General features: G+C 39.2%; 2 protein-coding genes across 2 annotated transcripts; one reads left to right on the plus strand and one right to left on the minus strand.

Annotated features, from left to right (window-relative positions):
- Positions 1 to 2,903: 2,903 nt before the first annotated feature.
- LOC127643239 (uncharacterized) lies at positions 2,904 to 7,033 on the minus strand. Its single transcript, XM_052125895.1, has 3 exons — positions 6,936 to 7,033; positions 6,249 to 6,417; positions 2,904 to 4,195 (listed from the first exon to the last, which is right to left on the minus strand). The coding sequence occupies exons 2-3, from the start codon at positions 6,406 to 6,408 to the stop codon at positions 3,558 to 3,560; spliced, it is 798 nt and encodes a 265-aa protein (XP_051981855.1). The 5' UTR covers positions 6,409 to 6,417; positions 6,936 to 7,033; the 3' UTR covers positions 2,904 to 3,557.
- A 1,015-nt stretch (positions 7,034 to 8,048) lies between these two features.
- Positions 8,049 to 14,089, plus strand: LOC127640265 (non-histone chromosomal protein HMG-14A-like). The gene is made up of 6 exons (XM_052122725.1): positions 8,049 to 8,216; positions 9,084 to 9,110; positions 9,201 to 9,230; positions 9,451 to 9,498; positions 9,634 to 9,741; positions 13,202 to 14,089. The coding sequence occupies exons 1-6, from the start codon at positions 8,202 to 8,204 to the stop codon at positions 13,253 to 13,255; spliced, it is 282 nt and encodes a 93-aa protein (XP_051978685.1). The 5' UTR covers positions 8,049 to 8,201; the 3' UTR covers positions 13,256 to 14,089.
- Positions 14,090 to 14,141: the final 52 nt, after the last annotated feature.

Consider the following 14,141-nt stretch of genomic DNA (forward strand, 5'->3'; position numbering starts at 1 on the left):
CCCCGATCACACAAAACAAGTGACACAGAGCGACAAAGCGACACAATCTCATTTATTTTCAATGAGAGCACAGCGCAGCGACTTCCAGCTAAACATGCAACAGTGACCGTCAACATTGCTGACAAGATATGGGAATGTCCATGGATATCTACACTCACCTAAAGGATTATTAGGAACACCTGTTCAATTTCTCATTAATGCAATTATCTAATCAACCAATCACATGGCAGTTGCTTCAATGCATTTAGGGGTGTGGTCCTGGTCAAGACAATCTCCTGAACTCCAAACTGAATGTCAGAATGGGAAAGAAAGGTGATTTAAGCAATTTTGAGCGTGGCATGGTTGTTGGTGCCAGACGGGCCGGTCTGAGTATTTCACAATCTGCTCAGTTACTAGGATTTTCACGCACAACCATTTCTAGGGTTTACAAAGAATGATGTGAAAAGGGAAAAACATCCAGTATGCGGCAGTCCTGTGGGCGAAAATGCCTTGTTGATGCTAGAGGTCACAGGAGAATGGACCGACTGATTCAAGCTGATAGAAGAGCAACTTTGCCTGAAATAACCACTCGTTACAACCGAGGTATGCAGCAAAGCATTTGTGAAGCCACAACACGCACAACCTTGAGGCGGATGGGCTACAACAGCAGAAGACCCCACCGGGTACCACTCATCTCCACTACAAATAGGAAAAAGAGGCTACAATTTGCAAGAGCTCACCAAAATTGGACAGTTGAAGACTGGAAAAATGTTGCCTGGTCTGATGAGTCTCGATTTCTGTTGAGACATTCAGATGGTAGAGTCAGAATTTGGCGTAAACAGAATGAGAACATGGATCCATCATGCCTTGTTACCACTGTGCAGGCTGGTGGTGGTGGTGTAATGGTGTGGGGGATATTTTCTTGGCACACTTTAGGCCCCTTAGTGCCAATTGGGCATCGTTTAAATGCCACGGCCTACCTGAGCATTGTTTCTGACCATGTCCATCCCTTTATGGCCACCATGTACCCATCCTCTGATGGCTACTTCCAGCAGGATAATGCACCATGTCACAAAGCTCAAATCATTTCAAATTGGTTTCTTGAACATGACAATGAGCCTAAAATGGCCCCCATAGTCACCAGATCTCAACCCAATAGAGCATCTTTGGGATGTGGTGGAATGGGAGCTTCGTGCCCTGGATGTGCATCCCACAAATCTCCATCAACTGCAAGATGCTATCCTATCAATATGGGCCAACATTTCTAAAGAATGCTTTCAGCACCTTGTTGAATCAATGCCACATAGAATTAAGGCAGTTGTGAAGGCGAAAGGGGGTCAAACACAGTATTAGTATGGTGTTCCTAATAATCCTTTAGGTGAGTGTATACGTAGATACCAAGGACTGACTAGTAAGTCAGTCCACAGTCAGCCATCTTTGGAATGCTCTCTTTTCTTGTCATGTCAGTGCAGCCCCATATCTACTTGAATGGGGAAAGTCCGAAATCTCAAAAACGGTTGGTCAAGATTAAAATCAAGACAAGTCCCCCCAATAATCAGCCGGATTACCCCCCTTAGAAGTATCTAACTAAACTTGTAATATTTGACCACTGTTTTATGATTGAAATGTTGTATCAACCAACATTAATTTCCAAGAAATGCAAACTATTCACCATATGGCGAAATTTGCAGTTTTGAATTTAAAATGTCACTACAGTAAGTGATTTTTATGTCATTCATAATTGTGAATGTGAAAACATTAACAGAGCCATTTTCAGCGAATCAGGCTTAAGACAAAGAGTGAATGTGTGCATATTGTAAAGGAAATTAATGTGGTAATCTGGCAGGCTTTTGAAGTAGCTTTTTAGAAATTTCTCTTGACATTGTCTAAGAAAATTATCTATAAAAAACACACACACACAAAGTAGAGCGTTATCACACAGATCAGAACTAGAAAATGGTACGACCTGTGAATTGTGACTTCTATTGTGCTTTTAGATTTTGACAAGGACAGTGTCATATATTCTTAATGCAAATATTATTAGGTAATCATTAGGTAAGATTTTCTAAATAATTTATTTTCTGTCTTTAATTGATTCAGAATTTTGTACATCATCTCCTAAGACTTTTTTAATAAAGATTATTTTGAGTATGTCCTTTCAGGTCATGTGCTAAAAAAGAGCCACCAGTTAAAGGAGGATATTACCTATAAATGGACTTTTACTCACTCATTTACTCACCGTTATGTTGTTCAATCACCATGTTCTGTGATTTTTCTTGGAACATAAAAATAGATATTTTAAGCAGCTCTATTCCATAGAATAACACTTTGTAGTGAGCAGGAGCTGTCAAGCTTCTAAATTCAGTATAAAAACATCATAAAATTGCACTATATTCCAAGCTTTCTGGGGCCTTACAACAGCTATGTGCTGTCTGGAATACATTTATGATATTTTTATGATTTTTTTTTCTCTTTAGAACTTCACAGCAGTTGTCAATATGAACAGTTTTTTTATGGAAGAATGCAGCTTTAGGATTCGTAAGAAAATATTGTGTGTAAGATTGTACTGGGAGGAAAAAACAATGGAGGGACAACTTGAGGGCAGTAAATAATTTCGTGTATTTTATTTTTGCTAGCCAGCTGACACAGTCATGTCATTTTACAGATACATCAGTAATGAAATGAAATTCTAATTATATTAATCTTTTCTTTGTGACAGCACAAAAAAAGAGCTAAAATGACTGAAAGATGCTTATTGCTATCAATGCAGATGCTTTTTGGAGCTTTATCACATTTCAAGCCTTTATTCAGACATTTATTGCATTCAGCACCTTTACTATATTAAAGGACCAAAGAGAATCATTATATTTGTGACCTCATCACCCGTGACCCCCCCACCCCCAAAATGGTTTGGTCCCCCAAAATGTTCAAGATCATGGTAACGTCAGAACATACAGTATTTCAAATAAGCAATAAAATCTGACAATATCATAAATTGTTCTTCTTTAATATTACGCTAAAACACAATTTTCCTGGCTTGTATTGATAGTGTGCATGCACTACAAGCGACACCAAGCAACAATGTTGTTCGCGGTGTGAACTGGGCTTACAGTAAGGGTGTCATTCTACCTCTTCTTTTGTGTTCCATGGAAGAAAGAAAGTCATACAGATTTGGAACAATATGAGGGTGAGTAAATTATCACAGAATTTAATTTTTGTGTGAACTTACCCTTAAGTCTTGTGGCTTTACTTTTAGCACTGTGTATTTTTTTCCTTTGTAAGTGCCTCACTGTAACAGTGATTTTTGCAAATCATCCCCAATGAAGTCTTTGTAAGACGCAACACGTCGATTTGTGGTATGTTTTAATCCAGAAGCCATGACCTAATAAAGGCTTTTTTTTAAATGTATACCCTACTCTGGGTGCCTTGGACTACTAGAACATTTGAACAGTATATCCCTTATCCAAAGAGCACCAGTGGGAATTATTTTACACTCAAGTAGCACTCCTTGCATGCTGTGTTCACCCTTAAATACTTGTAGTGTGTTGGAGTGAGGATGTCATGATGAGCATGTATGTTTATGAGGTTGGCTCCTCAGCTTCTGAAATTCGCAGCACTGGTGAGCTGAAGTGGGAAGTGACTGGAGCTGAATAAGTGCTCAAGTACCGCACAACATTATTTGATGAAGAATACAGTGCCTCTTCTTGATTGGCTCTCTGTTCACTGGGTACAGTAAGGCTAGTGTGCACCATTGTTGGCATGACATCAGTGCCAAGCAATGATGATCCACTGCATGCCATGTTTTGCATGTGCTGGCAAAACACCTCCAGCATTTGGATCTCCAGATAACCATTCAACATGGAGTTGGTGAGCCTTCTCTCCCAGCTAGGACTCTGACCACTCTCTATAACAAGATAACCCTCATCCCGCTGGGTCACAGCCTCTGCCTGTTGACCATGTGCCAGAGAGGTCTCCAGTGAGATCAGGTCCTGAGACTGCAGCAGTGGCCTGTTGTCCTGTGAGCTGAGAATGGCAGGGTTATGAGGACTCCAATTCTCTAGCTGGTCACCTGCAAGTTGGAGGTCCGGATAGTCCTTGTAGAAGCTGGGACAGCACCAGGAACCATATAGTGTCATGCCCAAGTGATCCTCACCGCTACAGCTGAGAATGGGCATAGCATTGCTGGGTGCAGAGGCCCGACAAGGCCCTGGATTTTCTAGAGGAAGGAAGAGAAAATTTGTGAGGCATGAATATAACATCCTCATCTCAAAACACTATTTTAAAATGCAAAAATAACCATAAAAACATTAAGGAAACTTGAGGGAAAGCCCAGCATCCATAGTAAAGTCACACTCTCGAGCTCATTTGAAATAATGGAATAGTGACACTCACCTAAATGAGGAAGCAATTATTAAATGTTGAAGAAAGATTTTTCTTGTAAATTGTTTCTACAGTGCATGACTGAAAGATGAACTAAAAGGCTTGTGTAACTTTTTTTGTCCTGTTCAAAACGACTTTCTCCTATCTCTAAGCTTAGTATGCAGAGACATCTTTAAGAAAACCATTTGTAGGTTCATTTTCTTGAAAACTGTAAACATTGGCTGTGTCTCGTTTGGAAAGCTGCGTCCTCCGGAGGTCGCATTTGTCGGCCACATACGTCATTGAGGCTGTCTCATTTCAGAAAAGTAAGTAGGACACTTTGAATGCAGCCTTCGAATGTGTCCTTCTTTCATTGGAATTCGGAGGATGCATGAAGTGTATCCTTTCTGGGCACTCACAAACCACAATTCTTTGCTTCAAAGGAAATGTCTACATTTTACAGACAATTTGCTCGTAAATATGATGTTCAAATGCACGGAATGATAATTCCCAAGTTGAAGTGCCTCAGTAGATGTGTGCAGAGTATATAATATGTATAAATATATTAATATATAATTAAAATAAAGTATTAGACTAAAAGTATACCTGTGAAATCTATTTTCTTTTCTCTTTACATCATTATAACTCTCCTAAAATGTACTTCATACATTCCCTTTCAAAGGGACTTTGTTCCCTTCTCACTCAAAGCGCTCCCACTTGTTAAAGAGTGCCGTTCTGACATAGCAATCATGTTACGTTCCATTTCCGTTTTTCCTATGAAGGCCATCTCATTTAAACGAGACTTGTTTAAAGGAGAACACTCGGTATACTGCAGCATTTCAAAGGACGCATCCTACCTAGCATGCAGCCTTCAAAATGAGACACAGCCACTGTCTCTGTGGCACTATAATGTTCCTTTGCTTGTTTGAGCGGCCCAGCTCAACAACCAATGGCATGAGTTGAGGTGGGACTATCTGTCTGGGGGGGACAGATAGTCCTATTTTTTGTTCCATTTGCTTGCACAGAAATTACACACTTCAGCTTTAAAAGATGATCATACAAGAGCCTCTATTTTTATTTGCATTGTCATAAATCTGATTCAGCTATCCCAAATGGAAATTCCTAAAATTGAATTTGACAGAATATAACTAACTTACAGCACTGCATAACTCAACATTACAAAACAATCGTAATTGTATTATTAAGCATGCATTGCCAGTTAGTAACAGGCTGTTAGTGTAATCGGTCCTCCTGGACCCGCTCCGAGTGGAATTCCAACCGGCGGGCGTACTAACGAGGAGGCTTAAGGCTACAGCACCTAGCATAAGTTGCTAGTGCACCTCTTGAGGCCGGGGGAATGAGGTTTACATACACTGCACAGCTATCATGTACCAGCTGGCTCCCATTATATTAGAACTCTAAAAACTTTGTATTTTACACAAACTTACATTATTTCTGTTATACGCTACTCCACATTTTTACTGCTCCACATAATACTACATTCTTTCTTCTCTGCCATTTTACTACTGAACACATCTCTACTCCCCTACAATGCAGAAACTATTAATTATAGTAGTTCTAGACTACAGTACTCTAAATTAGAACTACTCTTCTCAATTTAATGCCTGCACTTAACACGGCTGGCTGTGGGCTATATTTCTCACAAGTATGACAATTCCTTGCTATTGTACTTTCTACATTCAGTTTATTAACTGTTCCCAGAACTTAGGTTACACTCAAACCCTGTTGTTGAAGGATCAATAGATGTTTAAATAAAACATCAGTCCAGGCTTCACCCACCCTAAAAAAACACAAACTTGTAATGTAATCCATCATGCCATTCAATGAATATTACTTCGATGTCTGCCACAACCTCATCTAAACAACCCAGAATTTCCTTATTATCTCACCTCTCACAGTTCGTGGTTTCAGAGATGATCGGGCAGTGACGCTAGTTGTACAGGTGTCGGGATTGGCCATTGAGGTATGTGAGTGTGTGTGAGCTGCTCCATCACAATTTGTGGTATCTTCTGTGCAGTTCAAAATATGAAGGAACGGTTCTCCAAGCATGATAACCACCTATGCACACACACAGACATTGTAAATGTATACAACAACAACATTAACCCTAGAAATTGTTTTGAACATGAATCAAATACAAAATGATCTCACATACAAGAAGTATAATTAAACAGAAGAGAGTAAAATTTAACTAAATACATTCCAACAGCATGCAGAGAAATCAAACTGAATTGAGGATTAGAAAATTACAAAATATTTGCATTAACAGTGTTGTAAACTTTACACACACTGCATACTGACTGCAATTCCTTCCTTAATAAACTGACAATAACAGTAGTATTACCTTGATTGCAATACCTTTTAAAAAAGTGTAAGTTTAAATAAACTAAATGACAACAGTTCAGGAATTTAGATCACTTCAACTTTATCATTGTATCACATCAATCAAATTTAGCCAAACTAAACTGAGTTCAAAAATATTTAGACAACTATGCATAACCAAATATGAGCAGATAAATTGAATATCACAACTATCAGCATTTTCCTGTTTAGGGAAAAAAGATAGAAACCCTTACCAGCACTTTTAGAGTAGAAAGCCTGTTATCTCAAGCCTGTTGACGTCTCAAGAGTGACAGTAAATGTCTATTAAGTTGTATCACTCTACAGTTCGATTGTCCTTCTATCTATCTATCTATCTATCTATCTATCTATCTATCTATCTATCTATCTATCTATCTATCTATCTATCTATCTATCTATCTATCCATCCATCCATCCACCAACCATCCATCCATCTACCGAAATCTGAAATATTGTGTCAGGCTTCTGACTTCTCTAGTCTGGGCAGAAACAGAGGAAGTAAGCACAGTTATAGTGCTCTCGCTCTCTCTCTCTCTCTCTCTCTCTCTCTCTCTCTCTCTCAATTTCAATTTAATTTCAATTTAAAAGTACTTTATTGGCATGATTGTGTTTACATACAATATTGCCAAAGCATTAATACACAAAACATATAATGACAAGAAAAATAATAATGATAAAATAGTAACAAGTAACAAGTATCTCTCTCACACACACACACCTGCATAGATTAGGCCTAATTTTGAATAAAGCAGAAGTAATAAAAAGTATTTAGGTTTCTCTTCTTTATAACAAACCAGCATATACACTGCACAAACGGAATATTTTTTAACGTTTAATTACTGTATATCCTCACATCTGCATTTTTTCACAGAAACAGCACATAACAAAGTCAAGCATACACATTTGCCCACCTTCTTCAAAATTTGAGTAAGCATTAATTTGTAAGCTTCACAGAAGCACATATATGCTGTTGTTGTGGCGGCAAATTCAGTAATTATGGAGGATCTGGCTTTATCTCTGGCCCCTATTAAACATTAGCTATTCTCTTTCACTCAAAATGTGACCAGACATGTACTACAATACTGTAGTCCCAGCAGTACTATACTGGCAGAGCATATCTGTCACCAACTAAAAGCAAACCATGTATTTTTAACCTGCTTGAAGGTGAATTGTACAGGAAGGTTTGTCGTTTTATTTTACACGTTCTTGAGCACTCAGGATTTCGCGCGTAAAAGCACAGCGGAGGTAAGAATCTTGTTCTTCTCTGGCTGATCCAGCTGACCGCTGATTGGTCGAACGCGACATCAATCACAGCATGGCCACGCCCCAACCCTCCCATTCAACCACTGGCTCTAATGTAGCTCTGTGTTTACTACAGAATTAGTGCATAGCGGGCGACTGTCTACTGAACTGTGAACTCCGAATCACAAAAGATAACCTGTTAGTTTTGCATAAAAGAAGAAAAATATCCCAAACTCAACATGCCCAAGAGAAAGGTATGTAGAAAAGCCGAACACGGCATACGGCTACACTTTTGCCCTTACTAATCAGTCGTGAAATTAGGAAGCCCTCGAGACAACGATTTTTAAATAAGAAACAGGCGACTTATTTAGAAACATTGGGTAGGTAAAAAAAATCGTTGTTAATTTGGGGATTTTTCCCACCGGATCGTGGCGTTTTTATCGACGTTACTGCGTTTAGCAGGAGGGTATTAGTGTGGCAGCGCTGTGCTGAGGCTCGGCTTGATCTTATGCCCGTGCAGCCGCAGCCATGCTGCCCTCTCTCTCTCCATCTCAAACAGCATACCCGACGCGAAAACCGTCGATTATAAGCGCGATCGTGGCTAAACCGCCGCCGAAAGGTGGTTAAAAAATAGTGGGATACCTCTAATTTTCTGAACGGTGATGATTTTACGAATAGGTGGTCGCGTTATTAAACAATTTTAACGCATTTCTTTGTTTGCCGTGGAAGATGGGTGTAATGATGCCTACTTGCCGCCAGGTGGCAGCGCTGAGGCGGGATCAACGCGCGCCCCGCCTCCTTATTTAAATGTTTGGACCGTGTCGTGAAATGCCGCCGTGGAAAAAATAATAAATAAAAAACGCCGCACCTTCCTGCACTCCGACTCCTTGACAGATGCACTGTGTACAGATATGTGCTATTTCTCCGCTCAAATGTCTGCTAAGCTTTATTAAAGCAAAATAAAAAGGTATTTGGACAAAGGAGTTTGATATTCATGCTTACAACCGTGCAGAACAGCACTACCCAACGTTTCTACAAGTTACCTTTTTTTGTTTTCCCGCCCTTTATGTTAATAAAATTGTAGATCACACTCTTTTTATATTTGTTTTGTTAATATGCAGGGAACTGATGGTGAAGTCAAGGAGGAGGTAAGGAATGAAAAATTTAAATATCTGAAAATAATCACAAATGCACTGTCCCATCTGTCCTTAAATACACTTTTTTGTTCTTCTGTATAGCCCCAGAGAAGGTCTGCTAGGTTATCTGCGGTATGTCTCTTTTCTCCCACTTATACACCAATTATAAAATGTTTAGCAGTACATGTTTAGTTTTAAACAGTGTTGGTTTTAACAGGACCTTTAATTATGATAGGCATATATTATAAATTTAGCATGTACAGCTTTAAGTGGCATATTCTTCATTTAGACAAAAAAACATTTGATCAAAGTGTCAGTCACGCATAAATCACATTTGATCTTTTCCCCTCAGAAACCAGCACCTCCAAAACCCGAACCCAAACCCAAAAAAACTCCCAAGGTAGCTATTGTAATTGCACTTACATAAACATACTTACTCCTATCACAAAGTTATTTGTCTCTGTGATTTGGTTTGTGAACTCATATGTGTTTCTCAATATTCATTCTCTTGCTTTTTATTTCTTCTGTCTAACAGAAAGAGAAGGAAGTGAATGATAAAAAGGAGGAGAAGAAAGCAAAGGCAAAGCCTGAGGAATCCAAGGAGGAAAACCAGTCAGAAAATGGAGAGACCAAAACCAACAAGGTATTTTTACACCCATTCTATACCTCAAATCAGACCATCTGTCATACAGTCTGTCCATAAATATTGGGACATCGACACAATTCTAATCTTTTTGGCTCTATACACCACCACAATGGATTTGAAATGAAACGAACAAGATGTGCTTTAACTGCAGACTTTCAGCTTTAATTTGAGGGTATTTACATCCAAATCAGGTGAACGGTGTAGGAATTACAACAGTTTGTATATGTGCCTCCCACTTTTTAAGGGACCAAAAGTAATGGGACAATTGGCTGCTCAGCTGTTCTATGGCCAGGTGTGTGTTATTCCCTCATTATCCCATTTACAAGGAGCAGATAAAAGGTCCAGAGCTCATTTCAAGTGTCCTATTTGCATTTGGAATCTGTTGCTGTCAACTCTCAATATGAGATCCAAAGAGCTGTCACTATCAGTGAAGCAAGTCATCATTAGGCTGAAAAATCAAAACAAACCCATCAGAGAGATAGCAAAAACATTAGGTGTGGCCAAATCAACTGTTTGGAACATTCTTAAAAAGAAAGAACGCACCGGTGAGCTCAGCTACACCAAAAGACCCGGAAGACCACGGAAAACAACTGTGGTGGATGACAGTAGAATTCTTTCCCTGGTGAAGAAAACACCCTTCACAACAGTTGGCCAGATCAAGAATACTCTCCAGGAGGTAGGTTTATGTCTGTCAAAGTCAACAATCAAGAGAAGACTTCACCAGAGTGAATACAGAGGGTTCACCACAAGATGTAAACCATTGGTGAGCCTCAAAAACAGGAAGGCCAGATTAGAGTTCTGGAGGCCAAACAACATCTAAAAAAGCTTTCACAGTTCTGGAACAACATCCTATGGACAGATGAGACAAAGATCAACTTGTAACAGAGTGATGGGAAGAGAAGAGTATGGAGAAGGAAAGGAACTGCTCATGATCCAAAGCATACCACCTCATCAGTGAAGCATGGTGGTAGTAGTGTCATGGCGTGGGCATGTATGGCTGCCAATGGAACTGGTTCTCTTGTATTTATTGATGATGTGACTGCTGACAAAAGCAGCAGGATGAATTCTGAAGTGTTTCGGGCAATATTATCTGCTCATATTCAGCCAAATGCTTCAGAACTCATTGGACGGCGCTTCACAGTACAGATGGATAATGACCCGAAGCGTACTGCGAAAGCAACCAAAGAGTTTTTTAAGGGAAAGAAGTGGAATATTATGCAATGGCCAAGTCAATCACCTGACCTGAATCTGATTGAGCACGCATTTCACTTGCTGAAGACAAAACTGAAGGGAAAATGCCCCAAGAACAAGCAGGAACTGAAGACAGTTGCAGTAGAGGCCTGGCAGAGCATCACCAGGGATGAAACCCAGCGTCTGGTGATGTCTATGCGTTCCAGACTTCAGGCTGTAATTGACTGCAAAGGATTTGCAACCAAGTATTAAAAAGTGAAAGTTTGATTTATGATTGTTAATCTGTCCCATTACTTTTGGTCCCTTAAAAAGTGGGAGGCACATATACAAACTGTTGTAATTCCTACACCGTTCAACTGAATTGGATGTAAATACCCTCAAATTAAAGCTGAAAGTCTGCAGTTAAAGCACATCTTGTTTGTTTCATTTCAAATCCATTGTGGTGGTGTATAGAGCCAAAAAGATTAGAATTGTGTCGATGTCCCAATATTTATGGACCTGACTGTACACACGTGTGTGTGTGTATATATATATATATATATATATATATATATATATATATATATATATATATGTACACACATATACACACTTTGTTTATCCCAGAGGGTAAATTTGAGTTGAATTGTGGGCTAATCTTTTGGAAAAAAAAATGTTCAGACAATTCAGCTTACAAAGTATCAGCCACAAAGGTGAGATTAATCTTTATAAAGGCCAATGTATACTTCAGTCCGCGTTGCTGATCGCTTCGCACGCAGTATGTGTGATGCAAATTTCGTCATCAACACAGTCGCACAATGCACGGCCCAGATTTTCTCGACATGCGGACAATCCTTGTCTGTGTCAATCATCGGTGCATGCGTCTTCCATTGACTGCATTAAAAGAGTATCACAAAGCAGTCCTAGTGCGGATGTGTAAAACGCATTTGTATTAATTTGCGGTCAAAAAAGTATACTTTGAAAGGCAAAGTGGTTATCCAGGCTTGATGCGATCCATGACACAAACACAAACAATGTTTGCCCTGGCCTTAAGTTTAGCTATAGAGGTTCAATGTAGATAATTTCAGTCAGAATGTGACTACGTCCACATTAGTCCGGATACATTTGAAAATAGCGTTTTCAAAACTCTTCGTCCACCCTACCATTTTGAAGCGTTTTCTAAAAGTTGCCCATCCACACTGATATGTCTGAAAAGGCTTAAATCCCCTTTCTGCGCATGCAAAAACAACGTAAGAAGCATGGCCTTGCGCCATTTCCATGTATGGTCTGAAACGCAATTCTCCTTGTGTTCCGCCGCCAGACAGCAATTCAGCGTACACCTCCCGTTGCCTTTGAAGGAATGCAATGTAAATATTGTACAAAGTAACATTTCTCTCTAACAACGCTCTCAAAGTAAATAGCAGGCACAACAACGCAGCTAGAACGTGGGCCGCCATCTTGATTGTTTTGGGTTGGATGGATTGTTGTTTTCAGAAATCTCAGTTTTCCCTGTCTACACTACAATGTGAAGACCCAGTCTCAGTGTGGACGAAAGCCTGTGACGCATGACTTTGTCGTGAGTGGAAACTCTGTTGCACAACAATGCACATAGATGTATGTGTTAGCTTTCGAAAATGTCCAGATAATATTGTGAAACTACTTAGTAACAGCATTCAATTAATTCCCAAAATCTCACCAAACAAGTACACTGACAGTGTAAAGATAAAAAAAATCGAATCACTTTATTGTCACACATATGCACAAGGGCAACAGTGGGTGAAAGTCTTGTGTGCATTTCTGAGCAACATAGCAGTCATGACAGTGATGAGACATATCACATGACAATGATGAGACCAATTACAATAAACAACATATTTACATATCAAATGTACACATAATTACACAACACAATAATAATAATATACAGTAAACACATAATATGGAATACACATACAATTTAAAAAAAAGTATATAAAGTGTATAAAAAAATACAATATATACAGTAGGTTGTATTGTAAAGAGAATATAATTTATGACAGTCCAGTGTGAGATAATAAGATTAATAAAGTGCAGTGCTGATGTATATTGATCGTGAGAGATCAAGTGTTCAAAAGTCTGATTGCTTGGGGGAAGAAGCTGTCATGTAGTCGGCTGGTGTGGGTCCTGATGCTGCGATACCGCCTGCCTGATGAACACCAACCTTCACTTCCCTCCTCTGTCAATGTATAAAGAGTGGTACAAAGTGCTCCTGCTGGATTTTTATTGGTTTGTCACTTTCTTTACACAGGTTGAGAAGCCAGAAGCGGCGGCAGAGCCCGAGGAGGACCTGAAGACAGAGTAGCACCACGCCAACCATATCCAACCATCCGTCCATCCATTCTTCCCCTTCTATCCCTCTTCTCTTTCCAAGTTTTCTCTTTCCCTCTTCAACTCTCTCAACAACCTCCTCTCTGCCCATAACCACCAGAAGAGTATTTTTATCAGTAAATTTGTAAATACTGGTTCAGGTTTTTAGCACAAAAAAACAAAGCGGACTAATGAGTGTTGTGTTCGGCTGTGGCTATATCAGATGTCTACAACATGAGAGGTGTGGGAAAAGGTGGCATCTTTCTTTCATTTAGGTGTTTTTTCCTTTTAAAGTATTTTTTTTACTATTATTATCTTTAAGTGGATGGTGTGTAGCTTGGCTTTGGAGTGGGAGGTAGGTGTGGAGCATTGGGTAGTGCTGTGGTCTGCTCTCAGTCTGTGCTCGTGATGTTGCTCTGGAGTTTGTGACATTTCTGTACGGGGGGGGTGTTTTATTTTCTGTATCTTTTAAACATAATGGTTTGTCTTTAAGAATGAGGAATGAATTAAACAAATGTCAAGGAAAAATTAGAAAACAAAAAAAGATAAACTGCTTACATTCCAGGTTCAGCATTAGATGGTGATTCCTGGCTTTTTAAGAATCATACCACCTTTGCAATTTGTTGAAACGTTCATATGGTAACTGGGCTTTGTGAGGAGGCCAAAAACTCTTCTGTTGTTATAAAGCGCTTTTCTGAAATCATGGTAATCAAAGGAAACAAGTGTTTTTTGGAGTTTTTTAACACTGAAAATTAAACTGTGAAAAATTACTTATTGTCCCCTATAATGCTCGGCCTCACTCAATAAAAATCCATCATCGGAGTTTTCCTCAAAATGTCTGCTGTTTTTTTTTTACAGTTATGATTTATTAGTCATGTTTG

This window comes from Xyrauchen texanus, chromosome 4, assembly GCF_025860055.1.
Source record: "Xyrauchen texanus isolate HMW12.3.18 chromosome 4, RBS_HiC_50CHRs, whole genome shotgun sequence".
NCBI lineage: Eukaryota > Metazoa > Chordata > Actinopteri > Cypriniformes > Catostomidae > Xyrauchen > Xyrauchen texanus.